Source organism: Sphaerodactylus townsendi, linkage group LG04 (assembly GCF_021028975.2).
Source record: "Sphaerodactylus townsendi isolate TG3544 linkage group LG04, MPM_Stown_v2.3, whole genome shotgun sequence".
NCBI lineage: Eukaryota > Metazoa > Chordata > Lepidosauria > Squamata > Sphaerodactylidae > Sphaerodactylus > Sphaerodactylus townsendi.
Genome location: NC_059428.1, coordinates 69,758,051 through 69,773,516, shown reverse-complemented (window position 1 = coordinate 69,773,516; position 15,466 = coordinate 69,758,051). Strand labels below are relative to the sequence as shown.

Genomic DNA, 15,466 nt, shown 5'->3' with positions numbered 1-15,466 from the left:
ATACTTAAATATTAATATAATAAATGAGGGGCATCATGTTGTCCTTTGGCCCCCCTTCAAAAAATATAGAACCAAACCCTGAGTACATGAGAAAAGCCTGTCCAAATTAATACTTTCTAACTTCTTGCTTCTTTATCTCACCTGTCTTCTATGGAATTTAAGTGGATGTACGTATAGCACCATCAAAAAGGGTAGGGTGGGAGGGAATCATTACTCAGAATAAGCTTCAAGTTTTGTTTTTGTTGTACTAAGGAATTCTAAGCAAGTAGTAATGTGTAGCAGAAATTTTTTTGATCCATTAATTTTCATGTTGAAAATTTCTGCCCCACATATATTCTGTTTATATATAGTTGTCAGGACTGTTTGGCCACAAATCAATCGTGTTAGATGGGATAAATGTGGGATTTGAAGCATGAACAAATCACAGTGCTTGAACATGGCCCAGGCTTGTACATAGTTTATTTGCTTCCTTTTGCTAATGTCCTTTAAATTTTGCTAACATTTTAAAAATATTTAAATTATGTATATAAATTTAAATCAGAAAATTATCCTGGATAATCCACATCATTGTAATCAGGTCTACTCGGAATCCTATTCTGGTCTGTCCAATGGGACTTACTTCCAGAAAAGTGTTTGCAGCACAGCACTGCAACAGTAAAATTCTAATCAAAATTACACCCTTCTAAGGTTCTTAAGTTAGAATGGTGGAACTCTACTTAAAGTTGCACAATGTGTATTGCATATGAATGACATTCTCTAAACTTGATAGCAACTTGTGCAGATAATCAGGAGACAATTTAGCTGCATATAACCAGATCAGCTATTTTTACTTGTCAAAATCTCAGTGAACAAGCAAAGGATTTTTTTAAAAAAATGAATACAGCTGAATTAAATATTCAAAAGAAATACTGAAAGATAAAATGATCATCATCAGGACAAGGGTTCCTTAGGACAAGAAGCTCTGATTATGGCACATTTTTTGACACTAATTATTGAGTGAGTAACTGGAATTCCATTTTGGTTTTTACATTTGCTTCTGCACATTTTCCCATCTGACAGCTAGTTTTATCACATTGTGGGAGTATTTTCCTAATGTAACTGGAATTTCAAAAGAATTCTGAAAAGTACTAGGGTATGGGAAACAAAGATGATGAATGACAGAGAAGAAACAAAAAAGCATAAAAAGGAACATATGTAATAAGTGACTTTATAAGTTAAGCATGCAAATAATTTAATATTAAAAGGATCATTTGAAAAGCAGGGCAAGAAGGTAGTTTACTTTACAAATACATTAAATATATGCATAATTATAAATCAAAATATGTTTCTAAATAATTCCCAGGAATAGAAGATGAAACACTCGCCAACAGTGAAAAAGGTGCTTCTGAGAAGATGGCAGGCCAAGAATGTTCTGTGTACAAAACTTTCTATGTGAAACCTAACCAGCAGGAATGAATGCAAGGCTGTGGCCACTGCTGGCAGGTCGCGGGAAGGCCACTGCCAGCAGGTCATGGGTTAGAGTAGCGGCTGGGAGGCCTGGGCGACTTCCAGCAGGGCTACAGCCACCGGAGCTCTCCTCCCCACCCTGGGCTGGTGCTAAAAGCTTCATCGTCACTCCCTCTCCCACAGTAAGAGGAGCGAGGGGGCTTTTAACAACCGGTTTGGCCAAACCGGGCCGAACTGGCTGAATCCCACCTCTGTATAGCAGTACTGATCTTCTTAGTGATTGAGAAAGAAGAAAGTCACCAGAGCCCTTCTGAAACCATTATGCTTTTAAAAAGAGAAAAGGGGCACTGCAAGGTAGCCATGGAAAGGATAAACTGGTAATTCACCAACTGCAGATACAGCAAATTCAGATATTGTCAGTATTCCTAGATTTCTACTTATCTATGGATCATCGGAAACCCGATTTCATCTTTGCATCCTCTATGACCTTGGCATTCCCTGCTAACACAAAACCCATTTCTCCATCATAGGAAGCTGTTCCTTATCTATATGGATATATAAAAGCTTTTAACCATTACGGATTCGAAAGTAGCTTCATGCTCTCTAACTTCTAGGGAAACTTCATTGGAGCAAACGCCTCTGAAATTCCCTAGGGACCGCGTTCTCATCCATGCAAAGCGCATGTTTTCTCTGTATCTAATCATACCTGGAGCTTGAGGGTGTGTACCATTGCCTCTACCTCTAGGGGTGTGGATCTGTGCACATGCGCCTCACCTCAAAAGCCTTGAAGACAGCCAGCGTGCCGGCACCGGGACCAGGCGCAAATGATGGCCCGGAAGGAGGAAGCCAGGCCAGCAGCCATCGAAAGAAGCCACGGACCAGCCGATTGCGCCCCATCCCACCCCTGAGCACACTGGGGCTGGGACGGGGGGCGGGGGGGGGCTAACAGCTCAGCCACCCGCCACCTGAGGAACCCACAGCCGAAGTGACGCGACGAGGAACTGCCCCGGCTGCCGCTGGGAAACACACCACAGCAATGCATGGCCGGGTACGCTAGTTTACTTATATTTATTACAGTATTTATATCCTGCCTTTCTTGTGGCTCAAGGAAGTTAACAAGTCACAGAAGCATGCAAAGTAGGATAGATTAAAGCACATGAAACTGAGAAGCCACACCATGGATTATATATCAACAAAACTCAAATAATTTGCCTCAGACAGCCTTATCATTTGACTTGTGAAAAATACACACATTGGTAACAATGCTATAATCCATCAAAATTACAAACAACAAGTTTTATTACATGGGGTGCCCATTTTCAAGGTGTTAATCCTGCATAGTATATCACCTCAGCAAGCAAGCTGTCTAGTGTAAAGCAAGTAGCACCACAGAAGTTTAATGATCATCTCTAATGACTTGGTGGGTGAAATTTCTGCTCACGGTTCTCCCAGCTGATGTTTTCAATGGGATAGACTGTATCAGCAAGTTGCACAATAGTACAGCTGTTCTATGAGGACTTTTCAGATGTGATATTCATGCTTTGGTTTGGAACATATTGGTAAAAGAGCAGAAAGGTAGGGTCCTTGGCTCCAGGGACATAAACCACATTGTGCTTAGGTCACTATTCCCATGTTTCACCTCCCACCTTCCTCCCTCCACTTCCCATGTTCCCTCCTGTTTCCTTCCATATGTGTCTTGCATGTCTCCTCACTATACCAATTATACAATCCTGTACCATTGTACCAATTTAATGTACTTGTTGGTTTGCTACATTAATGTAATGCCACAGGAAGGATGTGCAAAAAAGAAGTCATATTTTTTGGATTTTGACCTAAAAATATTGGTATGCTTGATATTCCATTACTGACATTTAGATGGGGGGGGGGGGGGGGGGAATCCAAACTTTTTGGGTTTATTATTCCTATGATTAAACTTTCCAGGTGGTTGTGGAGTGGTCGTTTTTGAAGATATAGTGACCAAAATAGCATCAGAGTTACTGTTTCCTGTCCTTTAAATAACCCCCAAATTTCAAGTAGATTAGACCTATGTGCTCCTTGGGGCTAGCAGTCATGCTGGGGTGTTGAGGTAGTACTCGGTGCCATGTTGGAATATCCCGTGAGGCCACAGCAGCCACTCGCCAGCAGATTTACCCTTCAGCCAGGGTAAGTGCCCTGGGGAGGGCATTTCTGCTGGCGCAGGGTCCTGTGACTTCCACAACCCTTTTCACACACACACACCACTTTGGATTGGGCTGTTAGATAAGCTCAAATGTTTATTGCCATCAGGTTTTAAGCAATGGAGAGAAACCAGAACAAAATATTTTTCTTCCATCTGACCTCTCACGGTCTTCATGGATGCCTTCCTACAATTACCAGTTACAGACTGCAAGGAACTAACAGCTTTTTTAAAAAGATGAAAAGAAGGCTTTCAGGAAATAAGACTCCATTCTTCAAATACTTCTCCGGAACAACCTCCATTTGTTTCACCTAGATTTAAGACACTGGAGCACTTTGAGGATTACATACTTAATCCTCATCATCTGACTACTCTTCTTGCATCACTTACTCACATGAGATCCCATGACACAGAGGAAAAAGCCAAGCCTTCACAACTTTTCTAAGAAGTAAATACATATTCACACAATCTTTCAAAATATGGAGGTTTTCAACTAGGTTCTGATTACAATCAGGTTATTTTTTAAAATAGGAAACTTCCATTTTAAAATACTTTTCCTAAAATGAAATACTTTAACCTAATAAATGATGAACAATTTACACAGTTTTAATCCAAGAAAGGATGCAAGATCCCTATTCAAGCAACGATCGGAAAGATACCAAACAAAAAGTACTATGACGTGTTTCGATGGCTTAGCATACATTAAACCACTGAGAAATAAAGAACAACTCTGCACAAATCCTTTATTTAGCAAAGGTCTTCCTCTTTGGTTCTGGAAAGTGCCATTATGTCACAGTCAATTTATCGTGGCCCCATGGGGTCTTCCAGGCAAGAGACATAGCAATCCTCATGTTCCTTGGTGGTCTCTCATCCAAGCATTTACGAGGGCTAACCCTGCTTAGTGTCAAAGATCTGATGAGATCAGGCTAGCCTGGGCTATCCAGGTCAGGGCATCCTTTCTTGGTCTCTCCCAACAACTGCTGCAAAACTGAAGTACTGCTGGTGTAGTGAAGAGGCGCTCCTCACATTGGGCAAAGTGGGCAGCTGCCCAGGGCGCCACTTTGTGGTGGGCGACAAAAATGCAGGTTCGTTTGTGGGGGATTTTGTATTTTCAGTGTTTTTTCTGTTTTTGGCCTGCAGGGGACGCAGATTTTAGGCTAGTAGCACCAAAATTACACGGACTTTTCAGGGGACTCTCCTGATGATATGATCCAGGTTTGGTGAGATTTGGCTTATGGAGTCCAAAGTTATGGACTCCCAAAGGGAGTGCCCCATCGCCCATTGTTTCCAATGGGAGCTAATAGGAGATGGGGGCTACACCTTTGAGGGTCCATAACTTTGGACCCCCTGAACCAAACTTCACCAAACCTGGGTGGCATGATCAGTAGGGTCTCACAAACATACTCTGAAATTTTGGTGCTGCTATCTTAATAATTGCACCCCTGACAACAGGCACCCCCTAAATTTCCCCAGATTCTCTTTTTAAATCCACTTCCTTCCTGCCAATGCTTGTTTTCTTTCTTTCTTTTATTCTATCAATGCCTAATAAAGGTTATTATTACTATAATTATTATTAGATCCACCCCCTTTGGCATGGATTTAAAGGGAGAATCTGAGGTCCCCAGTTTTAATATTGAAAGTGATGCTGTTTCAGGGTGGGGGAGAATCTACCCCAAAATAGCATCACTTTCAATGTTGTTTAAACTGGGGACCCCAGATTCTCCCTTTAAGGTGGATTGAAAAGGAGAATCTGGGCTCTCTAGTTTAAACACCATTGAAAATGATGCTGTTTGGCAGTGGATTCCAGCATCACTTGTTTAAACTAGGGAGGCCAGATTCTCCTTTTAAATCTACCTCAAAGGGAGAATCTGGGGTCCCCAGTTTAAATAAAATTGAAAGTGATGCTGTTTCCCCCAATTGGGGGGACTGGATACAACACCATAAAGTGTTTCCATAGCAGTAATAAAACATTTTGAAAGCATTTTGAAAATGTTTTCCAAAAATTATTTCTGCTGTGTGGCATGGCCCATTGCTGTGTTCAGATTTGTGAGTTGGGGGATGTTCTATAATGTGATGGTGACTTTGAAATGACCTGGTGAAAAAAAATCATTGTTTGGTCACGGTGGGAGAGGGTGGCCACCCATGGGGGGGGCGTCAAACTCAGGTTTTGCCCATGGCTCCAGTTTGCCTAAGTACGCCTCTGGTGTAGTGTAAGAATGAGACCAGTGAACCAGGAAGCCCCTGGATGCAATCTCAACTTAGCTCAGTTCTTGATGGTGAGATGTCTACCTTATGATCCCATTTAAACAGAGTTTGGAAGACTATGTGGAATGGTCATAAAGCTGCACAGAAAACACACCCTGCCATTTTAAATTCATAAGGTTACTCTTCGGAAACTGCCATGTAGAGAGTCAGAGCAGTTCGTCTAGTTCGGCACTGTCTACATGCAGTGACTCTCCAGAGACTCAGGCACAGAAGAGCTTTTCGTAGCACTTGTACCCAGTTGTTTTAACTAGAGATGACAGGGGATGAAGCTGGGCCTCTTGCCTGCACAGCATAAGCTCTGACTCTGAGCAACAGCTCAACTCCATTAACTGGCAGAAACACAGCACAGCTTTTATGTCTGAATGACAATTACAGATCTGCAGTTAAGTCTTCAAACTGCCCCCAATGCACACACTAGCTTCACCAAGTTTCATTTTTGCCATCTTCAGGTTAAACAAATATTACAGACTAGCTTATTTAGCAACCTTCTTCATACAGGCAATTTTTGACACTGTTTCACAATGTCCCAAATCTATCCCAACAAGGTTGTGCTAGTACAACTATAGCCAGATTCACAAATCTCACCACTCCAAAAGTGATTAGACACAGCAATTAGCATGTCATCGGATGGTAAAACTCCAGATAAACCATCAAACCTTTTATTGGCATAATAAATAATACAGATTAATAGTGATCACAGAGTAATACAATCATGGGTTGAACTCCAGATCAAGAGATGCAGCAAGTCCAGATAAGGGTAAGACTTCTTTCCCAACTGACAAGTTCTTGGAAATTCCCGTGTTTCTTATTGAGGCTCCATTCACCAGTTGGTGACAACCTTAACAAGGAGACTTCTTAACTCAGATAAGGTTGGGGCCCATAATCTACGAATCCAGATGCTACAGGACAATCCCAAAATGCTGGGCCTGATAGCCTGTGGTCCCCACCTCTGTCTAGGTTAAGGGATCCTTTCATTTCAGAAAAGGTATGGTTCATTTTTATACTCTAATAGGATGTTTTTATACTCTAATAGAATCTAATAGGAACTCATGTGAGGTGCGGCATCTTTCAATAACATCCTTAAATCAGCATTAAGAATAGATAAATTTGATCCGAACTTGGGACAACTCAGAAAGTTATTTACAAATCACTCAGTAAAGCATAATAAAGCAGTTAACATAAGGAAGCAGTGGCGTAGCGCCAAGGGATGGGGATGGGGTGCACGATGCACTGGGCATGCGCTGGTGCGGGGGCATTCTGGGGTGTGGCGGGGGCACAGGGTGCACGTGTGCCCCGGGCGCAGTTCCCCCTCGCTCTGGCCCTGTAAGGAAGGGTTAGTTCAGATCAGCAGACACAAAAAATAATACTATTAGAAATTCTTAGCATAATTACCCAGGCCATCTTTAAAAACCTAGAAGTTCACTGTAAATATATATCAAAACACACGGCAAAGAATACCAGGGGGTTAACCTACCCTGGCCCAGTTCTCATGGAGCTGATTGTATCTTGATTAACCTACCCAATACAATCACCTCTGTCGGAACTGAGCCAGTTTAGCCTTTGGCCATGTCTCAACCTGAGCTCCATATACATAATTGCCTGGGCCAGCACCTGGCCCATCCTTGGCCAAGGCACTTGCAGCAAAGCTGGGGACTTTGCCAAAGCTTCAGCCAGAACCAACAGGATGGGATCCCAGGCAGCAGGTACCTGAGGCAACTGAGTGTGGGTCTTGCCACCTCCCTCCTGGACCCCAAAGTGTCAGGCCTCAGCTGATGACATAATCTCTTAGTGCCAGCCAGGGTGATGCACAGAAGGAGCCCACTCATGCAAGTACCTCAAAGGAAGGTCCAGATAAAGGCCTCCCTGGCAGAGAGGAAAGTCTAGCTGAAGGTCTCACAGGAACTGGCCAATGAGAGAAAAGGGGAGAGTCATTAAGGATGAAGGAGAAGACTGGAGGAAGTGACCCAGATAATGGTTCAGGCTGTAGGGTTGGGATCAGGGAGGTGGGCTGTGGATCCCTGATAGGGAGAGGAAGTGTAAATGACAGTTTCTCAACCAGGCCAAGGAGGGGTGGAAAAAAGGAGTGTGTTGGGCCTCTTCAGGAACACTGCTCAAGGAAAAAGAGGGAGAATTTAAAGGTTGTAACCATGTGCCTTCCTTTCTTATTCTGAGGCCTGAGGAGACCCCAGGGAAGTAAAGCAGTGCAACATCTAAATGCTGGGGACAATTCTGGTGAGGGAAGAGCCCAGAGGTGTATCTAGGCAAACTGGAGCCCGGGGACAAAAATCTGAGTTTGCCCTCCCCCGTATGGGCGGCCACTCTCCCCCACCATGACCAAACAAACACATCACAAAACACCTCCCACCCCCAGCAAAACATACATGGATTTCTCCCCACCAACTCTCTTTCCTAATTTTGTCCTATGAGGTAGGTTGTTAGCCTGAGGAACAGCTCCAAGCCAGTGCAAGTGGGTATTAAGCATGTAAATCTCTAACAAATCACCCCCAGCAAAACATTTACCAAACAAATGTCAGCATCATCTCTCACAAAACACCTCCAGTGGAATCCACCACCAAACAGCATCACTTTCAATAGTGTTTAAACTAGGGAGCCCAGATTCTTCTTTTAAATCCATCTTAAAGGGAGAATCTGGGGTCCCCAGTGTTAAAACAACATTGAAAGTGATGCTGTTTTGGGGTGGATTATCTCCCACCCTGAAACAGCATCACTTTCAATGTTTAAACTGCGGACCTCACATTCTCCCTTTAAGTCCATGCCGAAGGGGGTGGCTTTAAAAGGAGAATCTAGAGGGTGCCTGCTGTCAGGGGTGCAATTGTTAAGGTAGCAGCACCAAACTTTCAGGGTATCTTTAGGAGACTCTCTTGATGATACCACCCAGGTTTGGTGAAATTTGGTTCAGGGGGTCTAAAGTTATGGGCTCTCAAAGTTGTAGCCCCCATCTCCTATTAGCTCCCATTGGAAACAAGAGGGGATTGGGTCACCCTTTTTGGAAGTCCATAATTTTGGATCCCCTGAACCAAACCTCACCTAACGTGGGTGGTATCTTCAGGAGGGTCTCCTGAAAAATCCCTGAAATTTTAATGCTTCTAGCCTAAAAACTGCGTCCCCTGCAGGCCAAAAACTGGAAAACAGTAAAAAATACCAAAAAAACATAAAAGAACCTGCAATTTTTGCGCCCTCCACTGGGGGTGCCTGGGAACCATGTCCTTAGGCAAATACGCCACTGGAAGAGCCTCATAGTAACAAGGAGATAATGGCTTGTATTCAAAGGCACTGCCCTGCTGCTGCTGTTAATAGCAGTTCCTCCAGTGAGGCATCATTTCCTTTTCTTTCTGCACAGACTCCTTTTTTGATACCCCACTTGGGGTGTCAACTGACCTGCTGGAGCCCAGCTGGGTGTGTTCTAGGAGGGGTAAAAATTACTTTGGTATTTAAAAATGATATTCCCCACTTGCAGTCTAAAGTGGTACAGTCCATGATTCCTCCGGTGTAGACAAGGTGAATGTTAACATAATAGTTCAATAAATTTTTAGCAGTTACATCCTTCTCTGAAGGGTGTAACTCTTCTTAGGATGGCTTTTTAAGTAAACTCTTGCCATTTTCACTTGCTCAGTGTGTCAAATATTACCAAGAATTACAGAGATGAAGGAAAAGAAGAATATATTATTTTCAGATACCACTACTTATGAGGACAATGATAAAGAATTATGCGTTGCTGTGTATTTTGTTTTTCCCCCATCTCTAGCCAAAACACTAGAAGAACAGGAAACGAATGTAGTCATATGGAAAGTGAACCTTGCTCTCTTTCTAAGTCTTTTCAATTTATTCCATATTTTCCCAACAATAATGTTCATCTGATCTGGCTACATAATATATATATTTTAAAAATAGCCTCACTTTACCAAAAGCGAAAGCAATTCTTCTGTTTGTAGATTGGGATCAAGTTAAAGTTCTTCAACTGGAATTCAGTTTCAGTGTTTGTTTAAATGCATGCCTTATAAATCCTCATGTAGCCTGGCTAGATAAGAACTGTGGAGTCATAAATCTAAACCATTTTTAAGACTACTTGTCATGGATGAGAGAACCTTACAATTATAATCTAGTACCAAGACTGCAGAATGCCAACAAAATTGTTAGAGTGCTTTTTGAAGTATTCTGATGTAATGTAAACATGTTCTTTCCAATGTAAACATGTTCTTAACTTGGACCATTAACAGAACTAAACCCTACAGGAAAGAGGTATACTACATGTTTCCAAAGGTCTCCTAGTTAATGTCTGGAACAAACCTCCAGACCTGTAGATCCAGGACTGCAACCTGACAGAGAGCTAAACCTTAATGCAGTATTTGAGGGAAAGTGAATGTAAGAGAGTCTCTGTGTTGTAGTCATTAGAGTAAGTTCAAGGAAACCCATGTTCAGGTCCCCACTTGGCTATGTAACTCACCAGCTAGCCTTTGGCCAGTCACTCTTTTCTCAGCCTGGCCTACCTCACTGGATTGTTGCGAGGATAAAATGGTGAAGATAATGATGACTGCTATTCTGAGGTTGTTGGAATAAAGTAGCGTTAAACTGTAATAATAAAAAATAACGTTTTAAAAAGCAACCAGGCATTTATCATGATAGCATACCACGATCTTCTTTTATAAAATGTAAAACTGTTATAATGCTCCAAGCAGTTTTTCTAGGAACTGCAGGTATTGAGGATGCAACTTAAACTTCACTGGTGTAAAATAATGTATACCCTGATTTCCCCTGCTATTATCCTGTCCTCTCTCTTTCCCATCAGTTTATTGCTCAAGAAACTGAATAGCAGCAGAAAGCACAGAGACAATACGTTCCAAGGAACACCCCTCCCCCCGTTTATACAATGCTCAGAAACCTATGCTCACATTTAAGCAAGCTGTAACTGACTACTGCAGAATACATATTTCTTTATGTAGCTAGCAAGTGCAGTAAGGAATTCAAAAGTTTACCACTTACTGTGGCACCACAGTTTCACTAATCCATCTCAACCCTACACTCACCTAGTCTTTTTGTTTCCATTTAGAGACCTGCAACTTACAAAGAGCTTCAGCGGTCAGGCAAAGTGGCATATAATCATGATGACCATTTTAGAAAGTTGTTTTGTTTAACATTTATGCATTAAAAGTGCTCATGCACTGGCCAACCACATCATTCTGACACTAACATGTTACATCAGTGGTTCCAAACCTTTTTTCACTCACAAACCCCTTGGCAACCCATTTCCTTAAAATTGTACCCCTATATTAGCAAACCCATTACATAATTTTTTCCATACCCCAAAACACTGTGGTGTGTACTCCTGGGGGTACAAGCACCTCAGGTTGGGAATCACTGTGTTACATCAATGTATCTGAAAAAGCTTGGGGGAAGAGATAAAGATGACAGATTTATTTTATCTAAATGACCAGCTTGTCTGCCTTGCCAGTATGTATAGCTCCTAAACCAGAAGTTCTTGGTCACCCTCACTGTTGGCTCCCCAGAGCAAAGAAACCAATGGCACTTGCAGCACATAAAAAAGGAGAGTGTGGTTCATCGTTTCCTTAGGCACAGAACCAGGTGGATTAACAGCGGTGGGAAGGACCCAGGCTGAATGTGCTAATGGCATTTCTTTCATCCTTTCTTTCCTACATTTATAGTCTACCTTTCTTACTGAGACAGACTCAAATTAGAAGACAATAAAATAAAAAGTATGACACAATAAACAATATAATAAGAATTACCTACAGTTGTCACAGACATTAAAACTACAACCCCCTTCATAATACTGCCCTTCTGAACAGTCCTGTTTTACAGATTTTGTGGAACAATAACAGCAGGAGATCTCACCAGGCCGGTTGTGGAACTTTTCCATATACCTGATCTATATGTAAGCTGGGTTGCAACGCTGAACTCAATGAGCTGCAATCACATGGCAGGAAGTCACAGGGCACCACAGTCATCAACAGGATGAGCCCAAGTACCTGAACTTGCCCATGCTGAAAAGGAATCCTCACTGCTGCTGAGTGACCTAACCTATTTTCCTACTATTCCTTTCAGCACACATGCAAACTCAGGCAGGAGGGAGGCAGTCTTTGCACTAGCAGAATGCTGTTCCAAAATGCAGCCCCCCCCCCCCAATAAACCAAATCAAGTGGCTGTAAAGGGCTTGCAGTGCAGCAGGTGAGGCTCCATGACTGCTCTAAGATCCGCTAGAAAACGGTGGAAAGGAACAAAATGCCATTCACAAAGTAATACTGCCATTCAGTATTTATCCAAAGTATCTGAAGTCTTCTATATGTATTACTTCCACAATCCTTAGATGATATGTTAGAAAACATGGTATGTTGGCTTCTGGCAACATCAGTCCATACAACTGAAAAAAGAGCTGGTTTGAAAATGCAACTGACAGGTGTAGCACACCTTCAGAATGAGCTTCAAACCCATTCAGAAACGGAAGTGGGTCTCAAATATATACTGGATAGAATGGGGATATACACCATAATCGGCCTATAGATGGAATCATGGCCTGCACAGACTTTGTCTCAGCATTACAGAAACACAAGTGTGTCAAGGATGAATGGCTAGCAACTGCTTGAGCTTACCTTAGACTTTAAGAACCCAGATCAAAAGCTCAATTTTTGTGCAAATGTGAAAGCTACAGGAGCACATAATGGAATGGCAACCTATAAACACACAAGGGGAATGTAGTCTAGGAACGAAAGTCCATATGGTGGCCTTATTAAGAAGGAATACAAAAGCAGTCCTGCTTAACATTTGCAGAGTGATAGAAATAAACAACAGCAAAATCTACATCATTTCAAAATACTGCCTTGTGATCCAAACAGCATTCATGGGAAAAGTATACTTGTAGGTGTTATGCTCAGCCACTGACTTCACTCAAACCTGAAAGAACATTCTGGGGGCAGATGCACAGTTGCTCATAAACAAACAAAGAAAAGCAGCAGTTTTTGCATCCCTTCAAGGAAGTACGTGGACCCTCATTCATATTTTACTGGGATTAATTTGTAACGACCACCAACCTCAAGACAGTTTCAAAATGAAGAAAATCACCACTGAATACAGGAAATGTCCCCTGCCAGCTGATTCTGTCCTTTATGTTTTTATAGGACCTTGTGCACAGAATCAACCCCCCCCCCCCTTAGTAATTCATTATACCGACCACAAGAATGTCTGCAAAGGGCTATTGGGGAATTTGCTGGGGGTGGAGGGAGGGAGATCATCTTGCAAGTGACAGGGGACAGCCCCGAATTAACTTAGCTCTTTTTCCCCAGAATAGCTGGTTTTCATACCCTGCTTTTCTCTCCATAAGGAGACTCAAGGTGTCTTACAAACTCCTTTCCCTTCCTCTCCCCACAACAGACATCTTGTGAGATAGGTGGGGCTGCGAGAGTTCCGAAGAACTGTGACTAGCCTAAGGTCACCCAGCAGGTTTCATGTGTAGGAGCAGGAAACAAATCCAGTTCACCAGATAAAGCTCCACTGCTCACGTGGAGGAGTGAGGAATCAAAACCATTCTCCAGATTAGAGTCCACTGCTCTTAACCACTACGCTGAGTGGAAAGAGTTACATTGGGACGGGCAAAAAAACAAAAAACAAATACTGGACTAGGCAGAGGTAACGCCTGACCCAACAAGGCTGTGTCCCTTCCACGGTTGCATTTTGCAGGGGCTCACACCCACAGCATGGGACGAAGGCGAGTGGGGCAAATGATCTACTCCTTCATCACCGGGCCATCCTCGCGAGCAAGTTCCCCCAGTGCTGGAGGATCCGTCCGATGTTTTGCACGCCCTCTCCTTTCTTCTCGCCACTGCCCCCCTCCCACCAGCGGCCGGGGCTGCCCCTACCTTCTGCGCCGGGCTCCCCAGGAGCATCTCCAGGTAGTAGCCGCGTCCGGAGTCTCCCTGCAGATTGTCCACCATGGCCACGAAGTTGACGGCGCCGCCGGGCTCCGCGGCTAAGGCTAAGCTGCCCGCCTCTTGGCTGTCCCCGGTCCTGACTGCCGGCTTCAGCAGCACCGGGGTGGGGGCCAGGGAGCCGTCGGGGGCGACGGCAGGAGACACTCGCAGGGGGAAGACGAAGCGAGCCCCGCAGAGCCCGCAGGCCACGGCGGCCAAGACCAGCAGGCAGCCCGCTGCCCGCGCCTGGCCCATCTCGGCTGCACCGGCGCCTAAACTCCGGCCTCCCGGCGAGAAAGGAAGAGTTTCCCGGAGCAGCCGTGGGGGAGGAGGAGGAGGAGGAGGGCGACGGCTCCCTGGCGGCCCGGCTTCATGTCGCCCTCCCGGGATCGGCTCCTGCTGGCATTTCTGCGCCCACTCCCAAGCTCGCCGGCACCGAGAAAGAGCGAGGAAAAGTTTCGCCCTCGGTTGCAGCGGCCGCGTCCTGCAGTGCCGCTGGTCGTCGTCGCCCGCCCTCCTCCTCCTCCTCCTCTGGCAAACAATTGGCAACTTGCTGAGCCCCACCAAGCCGCCTTGCAACGGATGTGACGGGGCAGGATAGTGGCCGGAGGAAAAAGTCCCTAACAGGGCGCTCAACAAACAACCCTCCCGTCGTGGAAAGAAAGAGCACTTCCTTTTGTGTAGTTCGCTTCTGTTTGTGGAAGAGGCTGGAAGCTGTTGGTCACAGGATCATTACCTTTTATCCAGAAAATGATACCACGTAGAGAAGCAGGCGTGGCAAGTATACTATCTGGGGAGCGGATCCAGAGCAGATCTTGACAGAGTTTGTCTGACCCAAGAACTAGCGGAGGCAATCCCCTCCCTCCCACCCTGCAATCTGGGCTGGCAAAGACTACTAGTCTAGGCAGGCAATCCACCCCACTGTGGGCCCAACAGTCCAGCCACCCCATTCCCAGTTTAGCCTGGCACACCAGTTGCGGACTTGCCAGTCCAGGCACCCACTCCACCCTGCTGTGGGCTCACCAGTCCAGGCACTTAGGCCAACCCACTTCAGATCTGTCCCCTCCCCCATGCCAATCTGGGCTGGTGTGAATACAATGTGTGGTCACCAGCTAAGGCAGTCACCCCCTCCCCCAGTGCTGTTCTGGAACTGGATATGGAGATCTGTGCTTTTTTTAAAAAAGCTAGGCTGAAACCGTAGGCTTAGGAAGAGACCTCCAGTCTAGAACTACCAGTGTCCTGCCCTGCAGCCCTTAATGTAAATGGCTCTGAACAGGGAGAAAAGGAGTGTATTCCTCTCATTTCTGAATGATACTGAGGGTCCCCACTGCACATCAGCAGACCCGTTTCCTGGACCTTCTTTTTGAAGGAAAGACCTAGCATTTTTCTCTACAGCAACTAGCTGAACCACAGCTTCACCTGCTGTCTGTCTGAGTACTGCTGGATATACCTGGAGCAGGAAATGTTAAAGATACACACCATCAGAGACAGTGCGGAGTAGGGCTAGAAGACTTGGATTCAGACTGGCACTGTTCTGTGAAACTCAGTGGGGACTTTGAACCAGTCACTCTTTCTGTCAGCCTGATCTACCTCTTAGGCTTTTATGAGAAAATGCAGAGGTCCCCTATATGCCACCTTG

General features: G+C 44.4%; 1 protein-coding gene across 1 annotated transcript in view; it reads right to left on the bottom strand.

Moving 5' to 3' along the window:
* The window catches only part of BACE2 (beta-secretase 2), a 59,968-nt gene extending 45,282 nt beyond the window's left edge, over positions 1-14,686 (bottom strand). The window contains exon 1 of the mRNA XM_048494231.1: positions 13,777-14,686. Coding sequence (XP_048350188.1) covers positions 13,777-14,082 — 306 coding nt within the window. The 5' untranslated portion in view covers positions 14,083-14,686. The remainder of the gene's footprint in view (positions 1-13,776) is intronic.
* Between the last annotated feature and the right edge of the window lie 780 nt (positions 14,687-15,466).